Genomic DNA, 21,388 nt, shown 5'->3' on the forward strand with positions numbered 1-21,388 from the left:
TGAGATTATACTGACTTCGTCCTCTGTTAATATCTTAACGAGTCCATATATATAACATGTTGACTTTTTTAAAAGGTCATAGTTGATAACTATTCAAAAAATGACGTTCAACAATAAATTGCGGTTTAGGAATGTTATTTGTAATATTTTATCATTTCATTTCTTGCCTTTCTTTTTAATAAGCACCTTTTTTTTCTAAGAACCACAATAACAATCACAACAGTTAAAACCATCACTACAGCACCAATGGATCCTCCTATAGCCACACCCTGGGAATCTCCACCCGTAGTCAATATAGCTGATAAATTTAAACAGAGACATGAGCTAAGAAAGTCTCAAGACAATTACAAATCGCAAAGCTTATTAGCATCATTATATTTGTATGCATTACAGTATAGGCGAGTGATTCTTTAAGGAAAAAAAAACCGCAAGGATTTCGATAATTTGCAAATATTAATACGTACGCGTAATTTATTACAACTGATCTGCAATTTGTGATTGGTTGTAAACCATCGTATGGTATTCTATTTTACAGTACAATTGGCGTTTGGTTAGCATCATGAGTGATTTTGAACATTGCATCTTTTCTATATGTCAAATAACCTTAGGAGCTCATAAAATCAATTCATTTACTAGTACACTTATTCCCACACTTTATTGTTATCGTTTTTGATTAAGGTAAATGAGTGATATTCTAACTTTAGTAATCTATTTGAAGCTTTTCTTATAGTAATTGACCCTCGGTGCAGAGTGTAGGGTCAGGAATATTATTACATGTTTCATCTTGTGCTGCCCTCTCTTTTGTTACCCAAATATTAATAATAAAAATTTGAGTTTAAACATTATAATTGAGATATATTCTCAAAAGAAAATTTTGCGTTGTCTTTTTTTTTTTTTTTTTTTTTTTTCTGTTTTTGCTCATGAGCGTGTATGAACACGACATTAAAAATTATGCATTATTCCTAATGGCCTGCAGGTTGATTTGAGAGCCAATGGCAGTCTTTTGTACCCAGAACTGAGACAAAATGCATGTCGTGCATCTCATTACTTTAAAAAAAGTTTAATGTGTTATAATGTCTTTGTTTGGTGCAAACATTTTGACATCGTAACATTAATCTAGATAGACTAAGTCAAGTTTCTACCATCAGCTGCAGAAAGAATAGGACAGACACGGTAGACTAAAATAATCGTTAAAATATTAGAAGAAAAGCTTCTACAGTTAAATACACACCCTCTTATATACCTTACATTAATCAAAAGTATATAAAAGGTGTTTTTAATTTCTTTATCGTAGAAAAAAAAATCGACTTTCTATTTTGTTAACAGATTAACGTGAATGAATGAAGGTTGCTCTTTTATCTTCCATCGTAAAACGCCAACATATGATGAGCAAATCCATTCAAAACGCAAAAGGATTTTGGTAAAAAATTACTAAAACTTAGCATCATTATTTAAATGTGCATACAAAAGAGATAATCATTCTAGAGATTAACATATTCTTAGATAAAAGGATGGTAGGAATAGATTTTTATCAGTGTGTTCAAAGTGTTAGTAGTCTTTTTTTGGTAGCTATTATACGGTACTCACCTTGTCCTTTTGAATTGCTCTATGCTGCTTTATGCATATATCATTTAGACCTATTTTTCTTATTACTCCGTCTAATATATTTCACCCAAACTAAGTTGTGCTGTTTGTTTAGTTCAATACTTACTGCAGCATTGTCCTTCATAAGATTTTTATTATATGATCATATTTTGTATGTACCTGGACAATTTGTGACTGAACAGACAGCAATTTCCACGGCACTGCCATTGCAAATTTTGCCACCATGCATGGGGTATGGATTGGTGCAGTTGCGCTCTCGGGTAACGTTTCCACCACCACATGATGTTGAACAAGTGGACCATTCCGACCAAAACGTCCAATCACCATCAACTTTTTTCGTAATTTTATTGAAATCTTACATTGATTATATTGAAAAAGTAATCAAGGGAACCAAGGTTATAGCGGTAATCAAAAGAATGTAATCCAGGGACTAAGTCCAGACATGGAAAACAGACATACAAAACAAAGAGCATGAAGTCACTAAAATCATACATACAAAGTAACAAAAAAACAAATGGGCAACTCGCACTCCACTAAAAACTGAAGTATGTTTTTATTTGCAAATAAAAAATGAAATTTATTACATTTATCCACGAAATTACCAAAATATATTTGCAAAGTTCTAACGTCTTCACCTTATATACTTCAATCTTAATCGACAAATCTTAATACATGCAATGCAGAGATTACGGCAATGTATTTATCGCTTAAACTTAAGCTTATTCATCATAAAGTATGATATATAACAACACTCAATAAACACTTTACACTTTAAATTATTTTCACATGACAAGTGTAGGTAATGACTAGAAACATTTTTAAAAGACAATATATCATTATGGTGAATATCTAAACAAATCTTGTAAAGTTTTGAAGGGTTGAAAGCAGTTGAATAAAGCATGTACATAAACATTGTTGCTAATTTCTATGGCGTGACTTCATGTAGTTTTCTGTAGATAATATGGTGCCGACACAAGTAGTGATGTATTCTTTTATATGTGTATTTGAGTAGTTTGGTATTTCTAAAATGAAAACTAGTACTTTCTACAAACAGAGTTTAAAAATCAGTAAGCAGTAAGCATTTCAAAACTCGCATATATAATTAAATAGCTTCATTGATACCTGTAACTGCAGTGACGGACATTCAACAATTGCGCACATTGAGATTGATTACTTAATACACATTTTAATGAATTCTAAACTGATCTTCCAAAGGGATTTTCATTCATTAATTGCTAAATGGAGAAATCTGCCGTACAAAAATAAATCTCGATATGTGCACCAATTGAAATAAATTGATGACCAAGGGTGGTATGAAAAACAATTGAAATTAATGATTTGAATTTTTATCAGATATATCATGAGAGGAAGTGGTATTTGCATACAAAAAACAAAAAAAAACAAAAAAAAACACACCAGTCAAATGAAGAACCTTCCCCAAAGCCGTAGGCATGGAAATTTTAATCTCCAGACTGGTATTTTTCGCAAATACTCCTCCCTGTCATGATACTTTCACTTAATTACACCGAATATCAATTTAAAAGGTGATCGATTGTTTCTCGCTTTCAAAGTCTTCTTCATTAGTGTCGCCGTATCATTCTAGTTCTACTTCACGGTCGCGTTATTACATGCATTTTGACTCACTGATGCTTGGAACACGTCCCCTCTGGGACCTTATGCAATTAAACCAAAGAACGTTGAATGAATATTGTCGGGACTGGGCACGCAACGGAAAAAAGGCATAAACGTTTTACCACAAACCATGGGTAAGGGGGAAGAAAAGGCATATTATTGGCATATTTCGCGGCAGCTCTAAAAAATAGATATATTGATATAAATTTAGAATGAACTTGCTATCAACCAATCAGAATTCAAAGTCTTATACAGGGTGTAATTATAAAACTATATCCTAATAATCTGAATTTATGCATTTAAAAGTCGTCACATATACACGAGAGTGGTGATAAGTATTGTCGATGTCTTTTCTTCGAACATATTTCTCAGGTTACAACTTCATTGTTAGAAAACCACGATTTCCTTATATGGGGCGACACAGTTTACATTCTCCATTGTATGCTATACTTCATAATTATTTATTATCCTTAGTGTTTTAACTGTTTTTATGGTTCATAAAGTTTCTGAAATGTTTAGAAATATGTTTTATGTAGTTATGTTATTTAAACTGTGTTAAAGCCCCATGCAGGTCCGGGTGTCAAAAGAATAGGCCAACAAAGAACATAAAGTAACTAAGATTATACATTCAAAGTAACGAAAGTAAATGAGCAATTCGGACTCCACTAAAAACTGGGAGCATGGACCAGGTGCACCGGTAAGGTAAGCGTCCTCTGCTTACGAGTTGCTCATAAAAAAGTCAAGTCCGGGGTTGATAAAAGAGGAAAGGAAAACTATGACACGTTGAACAAATTATAAAATGGATTAATTTGTCTGTTGTACCTCTCTTAATAAACATTCAAAGTGGCTTTGAAAACAAACATTTTCTTTTCAAGTTCTCGGGGAAGCAGGACGCACACTAAATTAGCGTATAACATAAAGCCAACCAATTTGTGAGAAGCGTATGAGTTATTTACTTCATCTTGAAATCATCTCCAGTTACAATTACAAGCTATATAAACTGCATAATTAGGGTCGGGTGAGTAAATAAACGATCGTCAAATGCATGAAATCGAGTCAACTACAATGTACACTAAAATTGTATAATTATACAGCTACTGATATTTTTGTCTAGACTTTTCCTAACAGGTAAGGATATCAGGTATCACAGAAATGCACTGTATTTTTTTAAACCGTCAATAGCTGTATTTATAGACTGTGAAATTATATAAAAAAAAAACTTAGTTGTTTAATTCAAATTTCAGAAATGCGTGTACTTTGCTTAGACGAAATCATTAAATAATAATTCATCATTATTATATTTGGTGATTTTTTCCATGTCGGTAACTGCAGTTATGATAATAAAAAGGCTAATAGCACAGTATTAAATAGAAATAATACACAATTTATTGTTGATATAAATTGAAAGTTAGAAAAGGGATGTACCTTAATTTAAAATTATTTAACGTGCAGGCAGCATTTTTATTTTGTCAAATACAAAATCAACAAACAATATTTTTTTCCAGTAAAAGAGTTCAAAAAGTTCTACTTTTACGTAAAACAGAACAAAACTTCTACGGGTTTTAGCAAAATCAAATGAGAACATTAAATGAAAAAGAAGTAATGTGATAATACATGGACATGAATAGCTAATACATTCTGATTTAAAATAACAAACGTATTGATTGAATGACATTCTTGCGAACTTATTTTATACCGAATATTACAATATATATGATAGGTGGATTTGTACTTAATAAAAAGAGTAGACATGGAACACAGATACACACAAAAAAGAAAATGAAATATTCAAAATAACACGTACAACGAAACTAAAGTAAATGAGCTACCACAGCTTTACTAATAACTGGGAGCATTGACCTAGTTCACCGGTAGAGTAAGCGTCATCTTCTCTTCGAAAAATTCTCACAAGTTGCTCATAAAATGTCACGTGCGGTTAGATGAAAGAAAGAAAGGGAAATTATGACACGTTGAACAAATTGGTTTTCATAGGGAGATGGATACGCCATGACGATGACGACCATAAAACGTCTGTAGTGTGGACTTCAATCTTGGAACAAAATAATCATGCTCCAGAAGCCTAATTGTAAAAAAAGTCTATCACGGTACAAAATGTCCGCGTAGTTACCACCTGCTCTAATAAAATGTATAAGCTCCATCCGCAGATGCTGAAGGGATGATGCTACAGAAGGAAAAGACAATACAGAACGAGAGGTCATTGCGATTGTGGTATAGTTTGATCCTCAGTTTTCTTTTTCTATCGATCTCTACATGTAGGTCAAGATACTAAGCTGATTTTAAGTGTCTGCAGTGGCCTTTATTTCAGGTTCTTAAGGCAGATGAATGAAATCGCTGAAACTAGGATTTTTTAAAGAGATGTTTATCTGCATAGCGGAAACTGAGATCTATGTATCTAACTAATGGATGTTCCGTTTGTTTTGGATTAGATCAGCTATGTAGTCAGCTTCATGGAAGTGAATGAATTAAATAAAACTGAAAGGTTATATATCGTAATTATACCTGGACAATACAATCTAATGGTACAATTCTGTGTTTCCGCATTGGTTCCTAAGCAGGATAATCCACCATTTGCTGGAGCCGGATTATTACAGTACTTTTTTCTAGTTTTCGTTCCAGATCCACACGTTACTCCACATGATGTCCAACCAGACCACATTCCCCATTCACCATTAACTGCAATGAAGAGTACATTTCAATGTAATTCACAAATAGGAATTATATCAACATTATATGCATGTCTATTCAGTTTGATTCTTTTATCCGACGTCATATGCATTGGTGTATATTTACCGTTATTTTGGAATAAACTTGTCAGATTTGGACCGTTGTTTATGCGGTTTACGCGCATCTATAATGAATTTAATGTTTTTTTGCAATAGCATTATAATCTGTCAGTGTACTTGAAAATTAGCACAATATCAACAAGAATTGAATATAATCCTTTTAACCAAGATATGATAGCTCTTTTTTTTTATTTTATATCATTTCGTATGCGTCTTAGATTTACAGCGATAGACATAAAATATAAAAATAAACGATACAAAATCGACGTTACCATTCACTGCAATGAAGATATACAAATAAACATCAATATGATTCACACATCGAAACGATGTCAACTTAGAATGTACGTCAATCGAGTCAATAAATTTATTAGTTTAAACTTTTATCCAACGTCATTAAACAACCGGAAAATAAAGTATCCATTGTTGTATATTTATGTTTACTTTGGAAATATTGTGCCCGATTTTTACTGTGTGATTATGCGTCCTAAGCGCAGCTATAAGGAATTTAAGGTTCCTTGGTGAAAGCATTATAATATGATAACATACTTAACAATTTCTACAATATCAACTAGAATTTATTTTATACTTTGAAAATATGATTTATTTTACCACTATTTGATTGCTCTACATAACATTCTATATCATTTTATGTTCTTTCAGATTTACAGCAATAGACATGAAAAATACGAATAAATGATACAAAATCGATTTGCATATTGTATTTTTTTTAAAGATACCATGAAAATGTCGAGCACTACCTTTTTTTCTTCCAAGGCAATAATAGTTCACTTGACATAAGTGTGATTTTTATTCTTGGTTCAATCAAAATGATTGTCATTGACAATTTAAATGTAATTCATATGTAAATTTGATTCACTATATGTCGCTCTAAATTTTTCACAAAATTTGTATGTTCAATTCAAGTGAAGAATAAGTAAAATACTTTGAATGTTTAAATTCCTATTCACAACAGAATGACTTAATATCAAATATAGAAAACGTACAATATTTGAATGACCTTCTTTCTTTTAGTTCAGCCTAGCATGAGAACCTATAAAATAGAGGCATGTATTTTAATGTTTTGCGGTTTTACCTGGGCAAAGAACATTAGCGTAACAACTCTTAGTGTCTATATTGTATCCAGAGCAGTATAATCCATCATAAGCTGGAGCCGGACTGTTACAGTACCTATTTCTAGATTGAGTTCCAGATCCACACGTTATTCCACATGATGTCCAACTGGACCACATTCCCCAGTTACCATTCACTGCAAAGAAATGTTCATTTAAATGTAATTACGAAAGGGAACTACCTCCGATTAAAATGCATGTCCATTTTGTCAGTAAATTTATTAGCTTGATACTTTTATCCAATGTCATTAAACAACCGAATCATTGGTGTATGTATACCGCTATTTTTGAATTAATGTGTCCGATTTTTACTTACTGTGTAATTATGCTTTTTAAGCGAAGCTATATGAAATTTTAAAAATAATATGTATTGTGAAGTGGTACAAATTAAACGTAAAAAAGAAAAAAGAATAAATGAAAAATAGCCATGTTTAAAAGGTAAAAAGGAACTGCATACAACATAAAATATAAATAAAACATTAAAAAATAAAGCAAATAAGCCTATATTTTCGGTCATACGGCTTTCGTCCGGGGCAAAAAGTATTGAGAAGAAAATGAACAACTGCCAACACCTACTACAGAGACAAAGTGCATTTCAAACTTGATCATGATCATTGTGAAATGTGAAACAAGTCCAAGATAAAACATTATAAAATTGTAATTGAGTAAAGCTGACATCTTAAAGGAGTAGACAGTCCCAAAAAAGCTGATTATACGCTTTTCTAGGGAGTTCTGTTATTTTTCGGCGGGGCATGTTTCCAAAAGGGCAGTTACTTTCATGAAGTCAACACTGTGGGTTGCCTCCCGAAAGTAATCACCGACTGGACATGGACAATTCTTTCTATTGGTGACGCTTTGTTTGTGTTCTACAAGTCGATCACCCAACCTTCGATAAGTCTCGCCCGCTTAAACCATTTAACAGCGTTTGTCAACCACAGCGTAAACGACGTTTTGAGGTACAGGTGAAACAATGTCCTAACTCAAAGACGTTGACTGGCCGGACGAACTCGTCAGTTCCCCAAGTTAAAGGGCATGTCGAACAGCAAGATCGCTTATAGTGCCGTGTGCCTTTGTTACTGATAGGGCGCGTCTTGTGGCACTTTTGAAAGAACTCGTAACATGTTCCCCTTTCGGACTTCTTTTCTATTGGCAGTGATTGGAAGCGAATTGTTGAATACTTAAGACATGTATTCGTTTTTAAGAACTGTAGATTTAAAGTTGAGAATCATGATATTTTGGACTGAACCATTGTGCGGATGATATGTTTAAATAAAGGAACACGGTCGCTGATGCTTTTTACCCTCTGTTCCATGGACTCAGATCCCTTAACTTGGGAAACTCATTGGTTCAACGTGTCATAGTTTTCCACCCCTCTTTCGTCTACCAGAGAATTGACTTTTTATGAGCAACTCGGCGGGTGCAAAGGACGCTTTTCCTACCGGTGCACCTGGTCGATGTTTTTAATGGAGTCCGAGTTGCTCATTTACTTTTGCTACTTTGTGTTTTAGTCACTTTCTGTTCTTTGTTGTGTATGTCTGTTTTTCATGTTTTCGATAGTAATGACTTCAATCTTGTAGCAACATATCCCTGTTTCAGAAGCATATTTGTTAGAATTCTAGCGCGATACAAAAGTCTCCGTAGTTTCGGCGGCAAGCTCTGGCATAACGTATGAGTTATGATATGAACACTCCATACGCAGGTGCTGAAGGGATGTTGCCACAGATGAAAGAAAAATTGACAATTCTAAATGAAAAGTCATCACGTTTGTCGTAAAGTTTGGTCAATAGTTTTCCTTTACCATCGATTTCTAAGTGTAGGTCAAGATATGAGGCTGACTTCACAGTGTCTGTATTATCCTTTATCTCAAATTCTTCGGGGTGGATGCGATGTATCAAATCCCCGAAATTAGGATTGTTTAAAATTAATACGTTATCTATATAGCGGAAACTGAGATTAAAGGATCTATCAAAACTATATTATTTCTTTCGGATCAGATCAGCTATAAAGTCAGCCTCATAAGAGTGAAGGAAAAGATCAGCACAATTTGTTCCCATTGCAATGCCGACCGTTTGTTGAAAAACGCGTCCACCACACTGAACAAATATGTTGTCGATAATAAATTCCAACATTTTATAAACATTTTCCTCTGTATATTTGGAAGATGATTTGGAATTATTTGAAAAAACAATGTATAATGTTTTTAACTGAGTATGGGGAATTAAAGTATACATTGTTGAAAAATCATAGGTTTTAATGCTATAATATTCTGATAACAGCCTTGAACTGATTGTCTCCAAAAGATCGTTCGAATTTTGTAAGATCAACATTGAATTAATACCACTACGGGAGTAGCAAGTTTTGTGGTAGGACTGCAAACCCTTTTTGACAGTTATGAGTATAGAAGTTAAAAGTTTTGAAAGAGCTTTGGTGGTACATTTTGCAAATCCAGCTATGAAACGTTTTTAGTATGGAATCTTGTGGAGTAGGAATTTAGTACATAGACGGTAAATCACAATCATCGTTCTTGGTAGAGAGACCAATTAATGTTATAAAAGGTAACAAATGTTATTTGATATTGCAAAACATATATCATTGGTTATTGATCTTCAATAACTGTTCGTATGGAAAGTCTACGAATGAAAATGGTACTTTTAGAAATAAGTTTGTTTGTTTGTTTGTTGGGGTTTAACGTCCGAGCAGCAATATTTCAGCTATATTCAGACGATGAACATGAAATTGATTATAAATGAACATTAAATGATGATGAAAAAGGGATGGGACACAAGGACAATGGGGTCGGTCGACAAATTTTGATTGCCACTGGAAATAGGGAGAGGGTCGGGCAATTTAGCCTCCTGTGCCGGAGCCCTATGGTTCCTACTCCGAGAGAATACCACAGTAGGGTTCTTTAGCGTGCGAGGAACGTGGCATCTTTCCCAACACAGTGCACCACTCTTGTTTGCGGTCAATATAGACCGACAACCCCAGCATGTAACACGCCAAAGGTACCCCATTCCACCACATGGGGCACACATCCCAGTTGCTCTGTGGGCAAAGCGCCCATGTCCCCGGCTAGGGTTCTGAGCACTATTTAGTCGCCTTTTACGACAAGCTTAGCGCTGCTGCAGGCCTTTTCTTTTAACGCCCGGACCTGCACGGGGCCATTTCAGAATGTGACGACTCTATCTTACAGAATAAGATCTAATCTAAATAATCTAAATGAACTGTCCCGTACTACCATACAACGCGTACTAAGTCACAGACCAAGATTAATCCTACAAGAAGAAATGACCCTGCCAGCGAAAGCTATATTATATACAGCCTAGCTGGTCGAGTGGTCTAGGGCGCTGGACTTTGTGCAGGCGGTGTTGCCATAGATGTCACAACGGTACGAGTTCGAGTCCCGCGGAGGGAACGACCAAAAATTTGCATCTCAAATTTGACAGCTCTAACATCGTTGGGAATTTTTCAGACCTTTCTATTTATATATATATATATATCGATATATATAACTCTATGCGATATATATATATGGTCGACACTGGCCCGTTGTATTATGTTAGGGCTGAGATGAAATATATGCTCTTACTAGGGCTGAGACTCCTAGGTCTACGGTATGCTAGGATCGGTGCCCCAAGAAAGAGCTTAGAATGTTTTTGAATGTATTCCCAATTCGAATGAAGTAGGTGCGTGAGATTCCCAAAGGTTGGATGGTAACTAAGCGCAAAAGGAACCCTTTGGTCTTTTTCTTTGGTTTGTACTCGAGGAGATCATTACGTTGTTAGCTCGTTCAAATCCCCGATCTATATCTGTTGATTTGTAGCCATGCGATAGCAAATGACCACGGAGTTCTTCTAGACGTTTGTTGGAGTGCCTGACTGTATTGTATGCTTTCAGTATCATGTTTTGGATGACAACTATTGCGAGATAAGTTTTGGTGACTATCAGTTGGTTTGCTGTGAAGATCTATTGACATTTCCCCGTCTCGTACAGACGTAGTAGTATCCAAAAATGTGATTTTAGTATCAGAAATTCTATGGATGAATTTGATTTATGGATGAGCATTGTTGGCTTGTGTGATAAAATTGTCTAAATTTTGTTTAGACAGTCCATTTAATGTCAACATCATCGATGAATCTAAAACAGGACAGGGTTCGTTCCCATAGCTGTACCATTGCTTTGGAGGTAGCGTTCGTTGTTGAAAGTGAAGTTGTTACACTTCAAAACAATAGTGAGTAAATTTGACATATTTAGACGTTTATTTAATTTATTGTTATGTTTTGCATCGTTTTTAACGATCTATCACTCCGTAAGAGTGATTGTTGACTTTTATATACACAATTTTATGTAGATACAATACGAGTTGATGCCTGAAAAAATATCAAGTTTGCATCGCATCGCTGCCTTTGAATGTTCAAGAGAATACGTTGTCTATTTGAATTCAAAATAACAAGCGTATTTCTATTTTTGTTATTGTCATGTAAGTCAAATAAACAATGCTTTACAATATAATGAAACCCTACGTGTTACAGAACAATACAAAAGTACCAGTCCATATAAAATTTAGACACTGTCTGTGGTAAAGTGATTCATGGTGTAGAAAAACCGACAGATGCTTTTTGCTATATTTGTATTTGACAATAATCCTTCCTGTACTTTAGAACTAAACTTTTGAGAAAACTACACTTTAACTTCAATCAAATCAAACCAAATCGAGAATAACAACTCTTGCAAAGTGCTAATTTCATGTACAATCTATAAAAAAAATTATTTCAAAAGCGCAACCCCTTAATGAAAAACTAAGACTGATTATGTGATCTATAAGGGTTTCTGAACATGAAATAAAACTGAGTTTGGTGGGGATTTGGACATGCATGAATAACCTCCTGTCTGATTTTTATAAATACTGCTATTTAAGTTGGCCATTCACCCTTTATTTAGAGACTGCGAATAAATTATAAAAAAAACCTTGGTTGTTCAATCCAAATCAGGCAATGCGTGTACATGTACTGAGACAAAACATCAAATGATAATGCTTCATTAATACATAATCTGTGAAATTTTCAATTTCGGTAACTGCAGTTTTCACATTCAAAAATGCAATTAACAGAGTATTAAAGATTACAAAAATTATTGAATGACATTCTTGCAAAGTTATCTAATACCGCGATTTGCAATGTTTATGATTGGAAGTTTTGTATTTGATAAAAGGAGTATCAGGAAAATCATTATTTGAGCGAAAATCAGATACATATATATATATAATTATCCTGGACATTTTTACCCTTTAGAAATTGGCTTAAACTAACCATTTTGGAAAAAACATCTGTCTGACCCTATTCTCTATTTTGGTAATGGCAGGTTTTGCGACGGATACAAAGTCCCCACAACAGTTCTATGCGGAACACCCTAATTCACATTCAAATTTTAATTGGTTCTAAAATGTCAAGTAGTGTCAGAGGAGAAAAGTTTTTAAAAAAAAAAACCAACGACGACAACAGACATCCAGCTTATAATGATCAGATGAACATTGTGACATGACTAGAGGATTTATAAACCAAAGACAATTTCGAATAGATAAAAATCGAAGCGAGGGTTCTTGGGATCGCTCTAAGGTTCTGCAATCTTTTTTTTTTAATTCTACAGGCACTGGTGTTTTAACAGATAATAAAACACTTTATTTTAGTTGGACGGATAGTATGAATACTTGTACCTTATTAGCGAATGGAATGTGCAGAAAATGATCTCTTGTTGCCATAAAAAAGGATCCCGTTCTAAATACTCGTTAATATGTACTGTGACGAAACCAAGTCTATGCATTCTTTGTAAATGTGTTTTTTTTTGTTGGGGGGGGGACATAAGCCCATCTTTTAAAAAACTGATAACAATACCAGGAAGTAAGAAGAGGTCAGTACCAATTTAATGTATTTCAAGAAGAAGTTCCAGTTTCGACCATGAGGAAGTTTAGACATTGGGTGGGTGTTAAACATATCCATAACATTAACTTATCTGCATTTAGGACTTGACATATTTCCAACCCCTTTGATATTATCACTGCGGGATCAGGTTGTTGTTTCGAAATGCTTAGCAGTTCCTTTTTACACGACTCACTCAATGGTACTTGTTGATAGTCTTATCCGGTAGACATACAACTTCGGTCAATAACGTTTTTACGTATTTGGTCTATAAACCTTTGAATTGATGACTTCATTCTGTGAACACAAAGACGGTCAACCCTTTCTTAATTTGTGTAAAGTTCTTTTGTCAGCTTAGTGAATAAGTTGAGAACAAAATTCATTTGATTGCACGTGCAGCTGTAATTGTCCATAGGAATGAATGTTTGACATAGGAATATCAAAGTCCTCGTGTTTATCAAATAGTTTAACTTCGATGTATGTGAAGTGTAGATACGATACACTCTTTAATGCTCCAGTATATATTGTTTCTTAGTTCTTTTTTGGTTTTGTTTGTTTGTTTGTTTGGTTTTTTTTCTTATTGTTTTTTTTTTTTTTTTTTTTTTTTTTTTTTTTTTTGGGGGGGGGGTGGGTGGTGGAACTTCTTTGTTGGTTTTAGGTTACAGACCACCAATTCAACCAATGAGCATTTGGAACGTACGCAAAAATAGTCCTACGCAGAAATTACCCCTGTTCCTCATAGTGCTGTGAAAAAAGGTCTCATCTTATTTAAAAAATTTTATCATTTATAGTTTTTCATTAAGGGGTTTCTGAAAGGAAAAACATTTCTGTACAATTTATAGGTGCATTTTGCTTCTTGTGATGTGAAGCCTAATCTCCATAATGATTTTTAAATATACCCCTATCTTGTGAAAACACTGGGATTTCCCATGCTATTTATAGACCCTTCACTTCCGGTGACCAGTACTGCACTGCAAGTCTGCTAACCCCACATGCCATTCTGAGGATTGTGAGCTGACATATGTAGAATCATGCTGATATATAGTCCTCTGCAGGTAAAAGTTAAGGTAAAGTCCAGAGAAGCCATTGAATATTGTGAAATTAGCATAGAAGCCTATGGGAAGTGGAATTAGTGGTTTTTAGCCTTTATTTCCCTAAAAGTTGGCTATATATGGTTCCGTGTCTGAAATTACAATTACCATTAATTCAACGAAAATAGTATGTCAATATGCTAATAAGAAACAAACCAAATACTGAACATTGAAACTTGTTGGCTGTTGTGAAATACTCTTTTGTTTCAACAATCGTGTTCCAATGACCGCTTTATTGACAGAGAAATTGACATATCAGAACTAAGAATAAACGTTTGAATATTTGAATCACGATTTAAGTAACGTGAAAGTATTCTTAATCATGTATTGAACTATGAGAAAACAAAACAACCATCCTTTGAAAAACCGGACCGATCTCTATTTCATTATTTTTTTTAGAAAAAAATCAATTTTATTCGATTTATTAACTGTTTTGATTTGATATGAAAGGAATACAAACTGTAATGTGTATTTGATAAAATATATAAAACGAATGCTATATGTGCGTATACGTAAACTAAAAATGTGTAAGAACAACGATAATTCCATTTTGATCTGCTACAACCATGACGCAATGACGGATATAATTGACAATCATTACACTGTTCACGGTCAAATATTGTTCCAATGAAACCTTTATGAAATTAAAGAGATTTTGCACGGAAAATTCACTTAACATGAACTTTATGTGTACAGTTTGCTCAAATCAGGTGAAAACTACGGGCAATAATTCGTGTGACAACCATGTAAATAATTTAACCTGTGTATGCTGTAAATATCAAAATGACAAATCAGTCGACATTAACACGGGAATATATGTACCCAACGTCAGTAATGCCTTTAACCAGACTCTAAGTGTATATACCAATATTATTTGAATATAAAATCATAAATACTAAATTGTTTTAGAAAATTTGTATGATTCCATAACCTAAATCCATATCAGAATTTATGCATAATGTATTTTCCTGCTAGTTATTTATTCACCCAATATACACATTTTCAGGAATTGTCAAAATATAAAGTAGGAAGTATGAGAAATATCTAAGGTGTGATCAATAAATCATCTTTCAATCTTGTGTTTCATTCGTAAAAATATTAAAAAAGAGATTATTCTATTGTTTCCATGTTGACATTTTGAAAGATGTTTTTCCTCTCATATGTGCGACAGTATTAGTATAGGTTACAAATAGCATGAAAAACCCACACAAGCATATTCAAAGAAAGACAAGTAAAGAGCAACCCCACTTTATTATCAACTAGTAAAATTGAACCGGTAGAGTAAGCTTCCTCAAGAAACACATACCGGGCTACTCACAGGAAATGTCACACCCATGGAAGACAAAAGAAGAAAGAAAAACTATGGCACGGTGAACAAATCGGTTATCATGGTACATATGGATAAACCATATCGATCTTGTGATATACACCAAGGTGCCGAAAGATGTTGCCACAGATGAAAAGGTAGTTAACATTACGGACTTAGATTGCATCGCATGGATAAATGCGATGTATTTAATCAAAGATGTTTGACCAGTTGGCTAATTTGGATAACTCTACCAGAAACTGTAGTAACCAAAATAACACAAGAGATTGTTATGTTTTTATCGAATCATCAAAAAAACAAATAACCAAGAGCAAGAATTATCATGAACAGTTTTCGGCCATCCAACAGTTTTCATAAAAGTTTCTACATACTCTTATATACAAGTATTGAATAATTCAATTGTTTGTTACGGCTTTATTTCCTAAAGCTTCTTCGTTGCATTTCATTTTTTTATTTTTTAGTAAGATGAAGACCGCCCTTATATGGGCGAATATTTTCATTTGTTTTACAATTTTCAATACTTCATAACGTCTTACACAAACTTTGAGAATTTTATTTTTTTTTTAACTTTTTTTGAATATTACTTAAACGTCATTTTGGATTATACGACTTAAAAAGAAAATCATGGACTTATACTTGGGATTAAACGTTATAAATAGAATAAATAAAGCTTCCTTAACCGATGATTTAATTGGAAATGCCTAGTTTACATTTTAGTTTCTAAAGATACTGTACATACCTGGACAATTTTGATATCCACACGTATAAACCTCGTACTGAACATACACAAGACTGCTACCATCGAAGCAATAACTTCCACCATTAGATGGAGATGGGTTGTTACAGAATCTCTCTCTCTGTTGTTGGCCACCTCCACATGTTTTTGTACAGGCAGACAAATTTGACCATTGGCTCCAACTACCGTCTACACGTGCATACGCAACTACAATAAAACCGAAAGAAAATAATGTTAATTTTCAACCCATTAAAAGTTTAAGATTATTTCTCTATGATGCCACATTTACACAATATCATTGAAAAGCTTCTAGTACGATGACCATTTAAATATATTAATTATTGATATGATGGTACATGAATATATCAAACACTGAAAAACTGTCAATAGAAAAAATATTACACAGTATAAAATCAACAGTTCAAGAACAATTCAAAGGTCTTCCTTACCACATCCTTATCTGCATGAAGGTATATGTAATATGCCTAGCATATAATAATTGATTTCCATATTACTACATGATGGGTGAAATATGGGATTTCAAATAAAACTGCCCCGTGCAGGTCCGGGTGTTAAAAGAATGGGCCTGCAGTAGCGCTAAGCTTGTTGTAAAAGGCTACTGAATAGTGCTCAGAACCCTAGCCAGGGGCTAGGGTGCTCTGCCCACAGAGCAACCGGGATGTGTGCCCCAGGTGGTGGAATGGGGTACCCCTGGCGTGTTATATGCTTGGGTTGTCAGGCTATAATACGGAAAGCCTGACCGCAAACCATAGTGGTGCACCGTGTTGGGAAAGATGCCACGTTCCTAGCACGTTAAAGAACCCTACTGTGGTATTCTCCCGGAGTAGGATCCATAGGGCTTCGCCACAGGAGCCTAAATTGCCCGATCCTACCCACCTCTCCCCATTTCCAGTGGCAATAAAAATTTGTCGACCCCATTGTCCTTGTGTCCCACCCCTTTTTCATTTCATCATTTCATGTTCATTTTGTCATCAATTTCATGTTCATCGTCTGAATATAGCTGATATTGCTGCTCGGACGTTAAACCCCAACAAACAATCAAACAAACAAACAAATACAACTGGTTTTTGTGCTATAACGTAAAACTCCTAGTTTTCTACATAATAAATTTAGATCTTATCAAGATGCATTCTTTATGTGTTCAAAGTTTTCTTCTCTCTCTTAAAGATTGTTTGACTAACGATTTTAAGTTGTTGTGACTAGTCGACCTTGTTTTAAGGTATGTCGCGAGATCGTGTAACAAGAAAAATCTCAATGTTTTCAAATAGTTAACAGGAAGTAAATGAGTTTTGAATCTGAAAAGAAGAGACACGGTACGAGTCACCATGCAGAAGCTATATATTAATTATCTAGGCATCTTCTTCAGTAGAAGCTAAAAAAATCTGTTAGTTATGCAGCACCTACAATTACCACGAAGTCATTCGATAGACAGGAAATATATAAAGAAAGAATCTGAAAAGGGGAAACATGGTACGATTCATCATGACAAAGAAATATGTTAAGAAGCTTATAAATCTGTAACAAAATAATGTTAACATTAAATCTGTAACAAAAAAATGTTGAGACATAACCGTGGCGAATTGTCGGAATTGGCGGAAAAAATGATAATTACAAAAATAAACGAAACAAACAAGGAGGTATTTTCATTGAAATGGGAAATATCTTAATCAAAAAGTGACTTTAGTTCTTTTTTAACCGTCTTTGTTATGATCATACAAGACCCACAAATCTCAACATCTTTTTAATCTAATTTTGTATATCTGACGTAGTTCATGAGCAAGATAACTAAAGCCTCCCCTCGAGTATTTATGCAGACTTATAAAGCTTTGGTAGACGTGTACTTTAGAAACACATATCCGCATGTTTGCCAAAAAGATAAATAGTTGTGATAGTGAAAAAGTAGTTAACAATATTATTTCTTAATATTTGTCTTTGAAGCATTTTGCTTCCATTTAATAAGTGTAATCAAGGGAACCAAGGTTGTAGCACAAGCGTTTCATTACGTGCAATACAAAAGAGCCAAGATATTCTTCTGTACTATAAAAATATAAATAAAAAGCTGCGCTTTAAGCGTATGATACGCCCGTTGCCCTTTTAACCTGTCCTTATGCTTTTAATGAATGCCTATGATCAACTAGAAATGCTGTAAGCCCTGTGAAATACTCTCCCCCAAAAAATAAAATAAAAAAATGTGCACTATCAAGGCTACCTCAAGTTTAACTAAGTTTGTTGTCTTGATTTTCACCCATAAATTTCTATCTTAATTAAAACACACATTTTTGACAAGGTTACCAAGTACCTTTTTATATTTATTAGTCGATCATCATAACAAATGGTCTGTTTTAAACCATTTTTCAACAAAAAAATATTCTTGGCCGTTTCTCGCTTTTTTAACAAGTAAAACTTCGTAACACGAAAACGTAAAATTTGACATTTATACAAATCGGAATGAAGCTTACTTCAATTGATATAAACAGTTCACCAAAGTTTCATAAACGTTTGTGAAAATGTTTTTGAGTTTTTGTCCGAAAACTTGAAAATCCCCTTTTTAAAATCTTTAATTTATAACAATCGGAAGGGAGCTTACGTCAATAGATATGAACAATTTACCAAAGTTTCATTCGGGTTAGTGATAGCGTTTTTGATGTATTGTCCGAAGTGTGGACGACGGACGAACAGACAGACAACGGTTTACCATAATACGTCCCGTTTTTGACGGGCGTATAAAAATGAAACACAATTCCAAAGTAAACCATCCCCGTGCAGGTCCAGGGAACATGGACCAGGTGCACCGGTAGGGTAAGCGTCCATAAAACTTCTGTAGTGATGACTTTAATCTTGTAGCAACATAACCCTGTTCCAGAAGTCTATTTTTTAGAGTACAAAAAGTCTGCGTAGTTTCGGCAAGCTCTGGCATAACGTATAAGTTGTGATAAGAACACTCCAGACACAAGTGCTGAAGGGATGTTGCCACAGATGAATGAAAGTTGACAATTCTGAATGAAAAGACATCACGTTTGTCGTAAGGTTTGGTTTTTCTTAACCATAGATTTTTAAGATTTTTTACTTACTTAAAAAGGTCAGTAAGTAAAAGGGCGCAATTTGTTTCCATTGGAATGCCGACCGTTTGTTGAAAAAATACATGCACCACACTGGACAAATATGTTGTCGATTAAAAATTCCATCATTTTGTAGACATCTTACTCTGTATATTTGGAAAAATTATTTGGTATTATTTCTTACAAAGTATGAGAACTCTCTATCAAGAACTATATATTTGTATCTAGGTGTAACATCTTAGAATAGTCCTGCAGTAGCGTTAAGCTTGTCGTAAAAGGCGACTAAATAGTGCTCAGAAACCTAACCAGAGGCTAGGCGATCTGCCCACAGAGCAACTGGGATGTATGCCCCAGGAGTTGGAATTGGGTACCCCAGCCGTGTCCCATGCTGGGGTTGTCAGGCTATAATATGAAAAACCTGACCGCAAACCATAGAGGTGCACCGTTTTGGGAAAGATGCCACGTTCCTCGCATGTTAAAGAACCCTGCTGTGGTATTCGATAGGAATAGGAACCACGGGAGGCTAAATTGCCCAACCCAACCCATCCCTCCTTTTTATCTTGTGGGAATCAAAATTTGTCGACCCTATTATCTTTGTGTCCCGTTCCTTTTTTTCATTTCATCATCATTTCATGTTCATTTTATCACCCCTTTCGTGTTCATCGCCTGAATACAGTTGAAATATTGCTGTTCGGGCGTTAAACACCAACAATCAATCAATCAACAATCTTTTTTGGACAAACAACGATGAATAATGTTTTTAAGTCGGCATTCTAACTGAGTATTGGGAATAAAAGTATACAGTGTTGAAAAATCATAGGTTTTAATGCTATTATTTTCAGATTATAGTCTTGAACTGATTGTCTCCAAAAGATCTTTTGAATTTTTCAGGATCCACATTGAATTAATACCACTTCGGGAGTATATGACATTCATGAAATGAATTTATTTTCTTTATCCTATCTTTTTACGATACTGTTCTAATATATAAATTAAAATCAAAATGATATGTATAATCAGGATTGACCTATATTACACACATAAAGAAGATATAATCTATTGATTACTACTAGTCAACATTATCACCAGTTTCGCTGCGTTCAGCAATCAAGACAAAATTTAAAGCAAACTAATCAGTTGAAATATTACAGATTGAAAAATAAAAAAAACTTACCATATCCAAGTGAAAACAATAAAACAATTTGAAATAGGAAAGATCTGGGTACCATCCATGACATATTTGTTTTTTATAACAAAGTTTATCCAGGAAGTATTCGTATTGTGTGCTCACCAGACCGATTTCGTTAATACATCATAATACGTCGCTTATTGAAATGCATATTATTCATGTGAGATATTTAAAAACCAAGTCTATATGAATGTAAATATTTACCCACTATCACAGGAAAACTTTACACTTAATCATAGATCTAAATGAATTGATTCGCTAGCTAGATGAAAGACATTGTTTCAAATATTAAATACATGATGTTTGTTTGTTTGTTTGTTTTAACGTCCGAGCAGCAATATTTCAGCTATATTCAGACAATGAACATGAAATGGATGATTTAATGAACATGAAATGAAAAAAAAAGATGCGACACAAGGACAATTGGGTCGACAAACTTTGATTGCCACTAGAAAAAGGGGGATGGGCAAGGTCGGGCAATTTAGCCTCCTGTGGGAGCGCAAAGCTTCCTGCTGCTATCGAATACCATAGCAGGGTTCTTTAACGTGCGAGAAACGTGACATCTTTCCTAACACGGTGCACTAATATGGTTTGCGGTCAGGTTTTCCGTATTATAGCCTGACAACCCCAGCATGGAACACGGCTGGGGTACCCCATTCCACCACCTGGGGCACACATCCCAGTTGCTCTGTGGGCAGAGCGCCTAGCCCCCGGCTAAGTTTCTGAGCACTATTTAGTCGCCTTATACAACAAGCTTAGCGCTGCTGCAGGCCTATTCTTTTAACACCCGGACCTGCACGGGGCTAAATGAGAACAGAGTGTCTATGAAAAAAAATGCCACTTCTTTTTTATCCACTGTCGAATAGACTTTAGAAT

The 21,388-nt window shown here is 34.4% G+C and overlaps 1 protein-coding gene across 7 annotated transcripts in view; it reads right to left on the reverse strand.

Moving 5' to 3' along the window:
- LOC148609424 (receptor-type tyrosine-protein phosphatase gamma-like) overlaps positions 1-20,656 on the reverse strand; it is a 44,443-nt gene extending 23,787 nt beyond the window's left edge. For 4 of the 7 annotated variants that reach the window (XR_015914776.1, XR_015914778.1, XR_015914777.1 and 1 more), the window contains exons 1-6: positions 20,498-20,656; positions 16,247-16,450; positions 7,138-7,311; positions 5,758-5,931; positions 1,765-1,935; positions 187-298 (exon numbers count right to left, since the gene is read on the reverse strand). Coding sequence is in view for 4 of the 7 variants with exons in the window: in XM_088542497.1 (XP_088398623.1) it covers positions 187-298; positions 1,765-1,935; positions 5,758-5,931; positions 7,138-7,311; positions 16,247-16,450; positions 20,498-20,561 (899 nt within the window). In the remaining 3 variants the exon portion in view is untranslated. Of the gene's footprint in view, positions 1-186; positions 299-1,764; positions 1,936-5,757; positions 5,932-7,137; positions 7,315-13,988; positions 14,139-16,246; positions 16,451-20,497 lie in introns of those variants that run through there. The other 3 variants (XM_088542496.1, XM_088542498.1, XM_088542500.1) reach the window with 3 other exon arrangements.
- Positions 20,657-21,388: the final 732 nt, after the last annotated feature.

This window comes from Perna viridis, chromosome 8 (assembly GCF_037379345.1).
Source record: "Perna viridis isolate PV_CMFRI_1.1 ecotype Kerala chromosome 8, ASM3737934v1, whole genome shotgun sequence".
Lineage (NCBI taxonomy): Eukaryota > Metazoa > Mollusca > Bivalvia > Mytilida > Mytilidae > Perna > Perna viridis.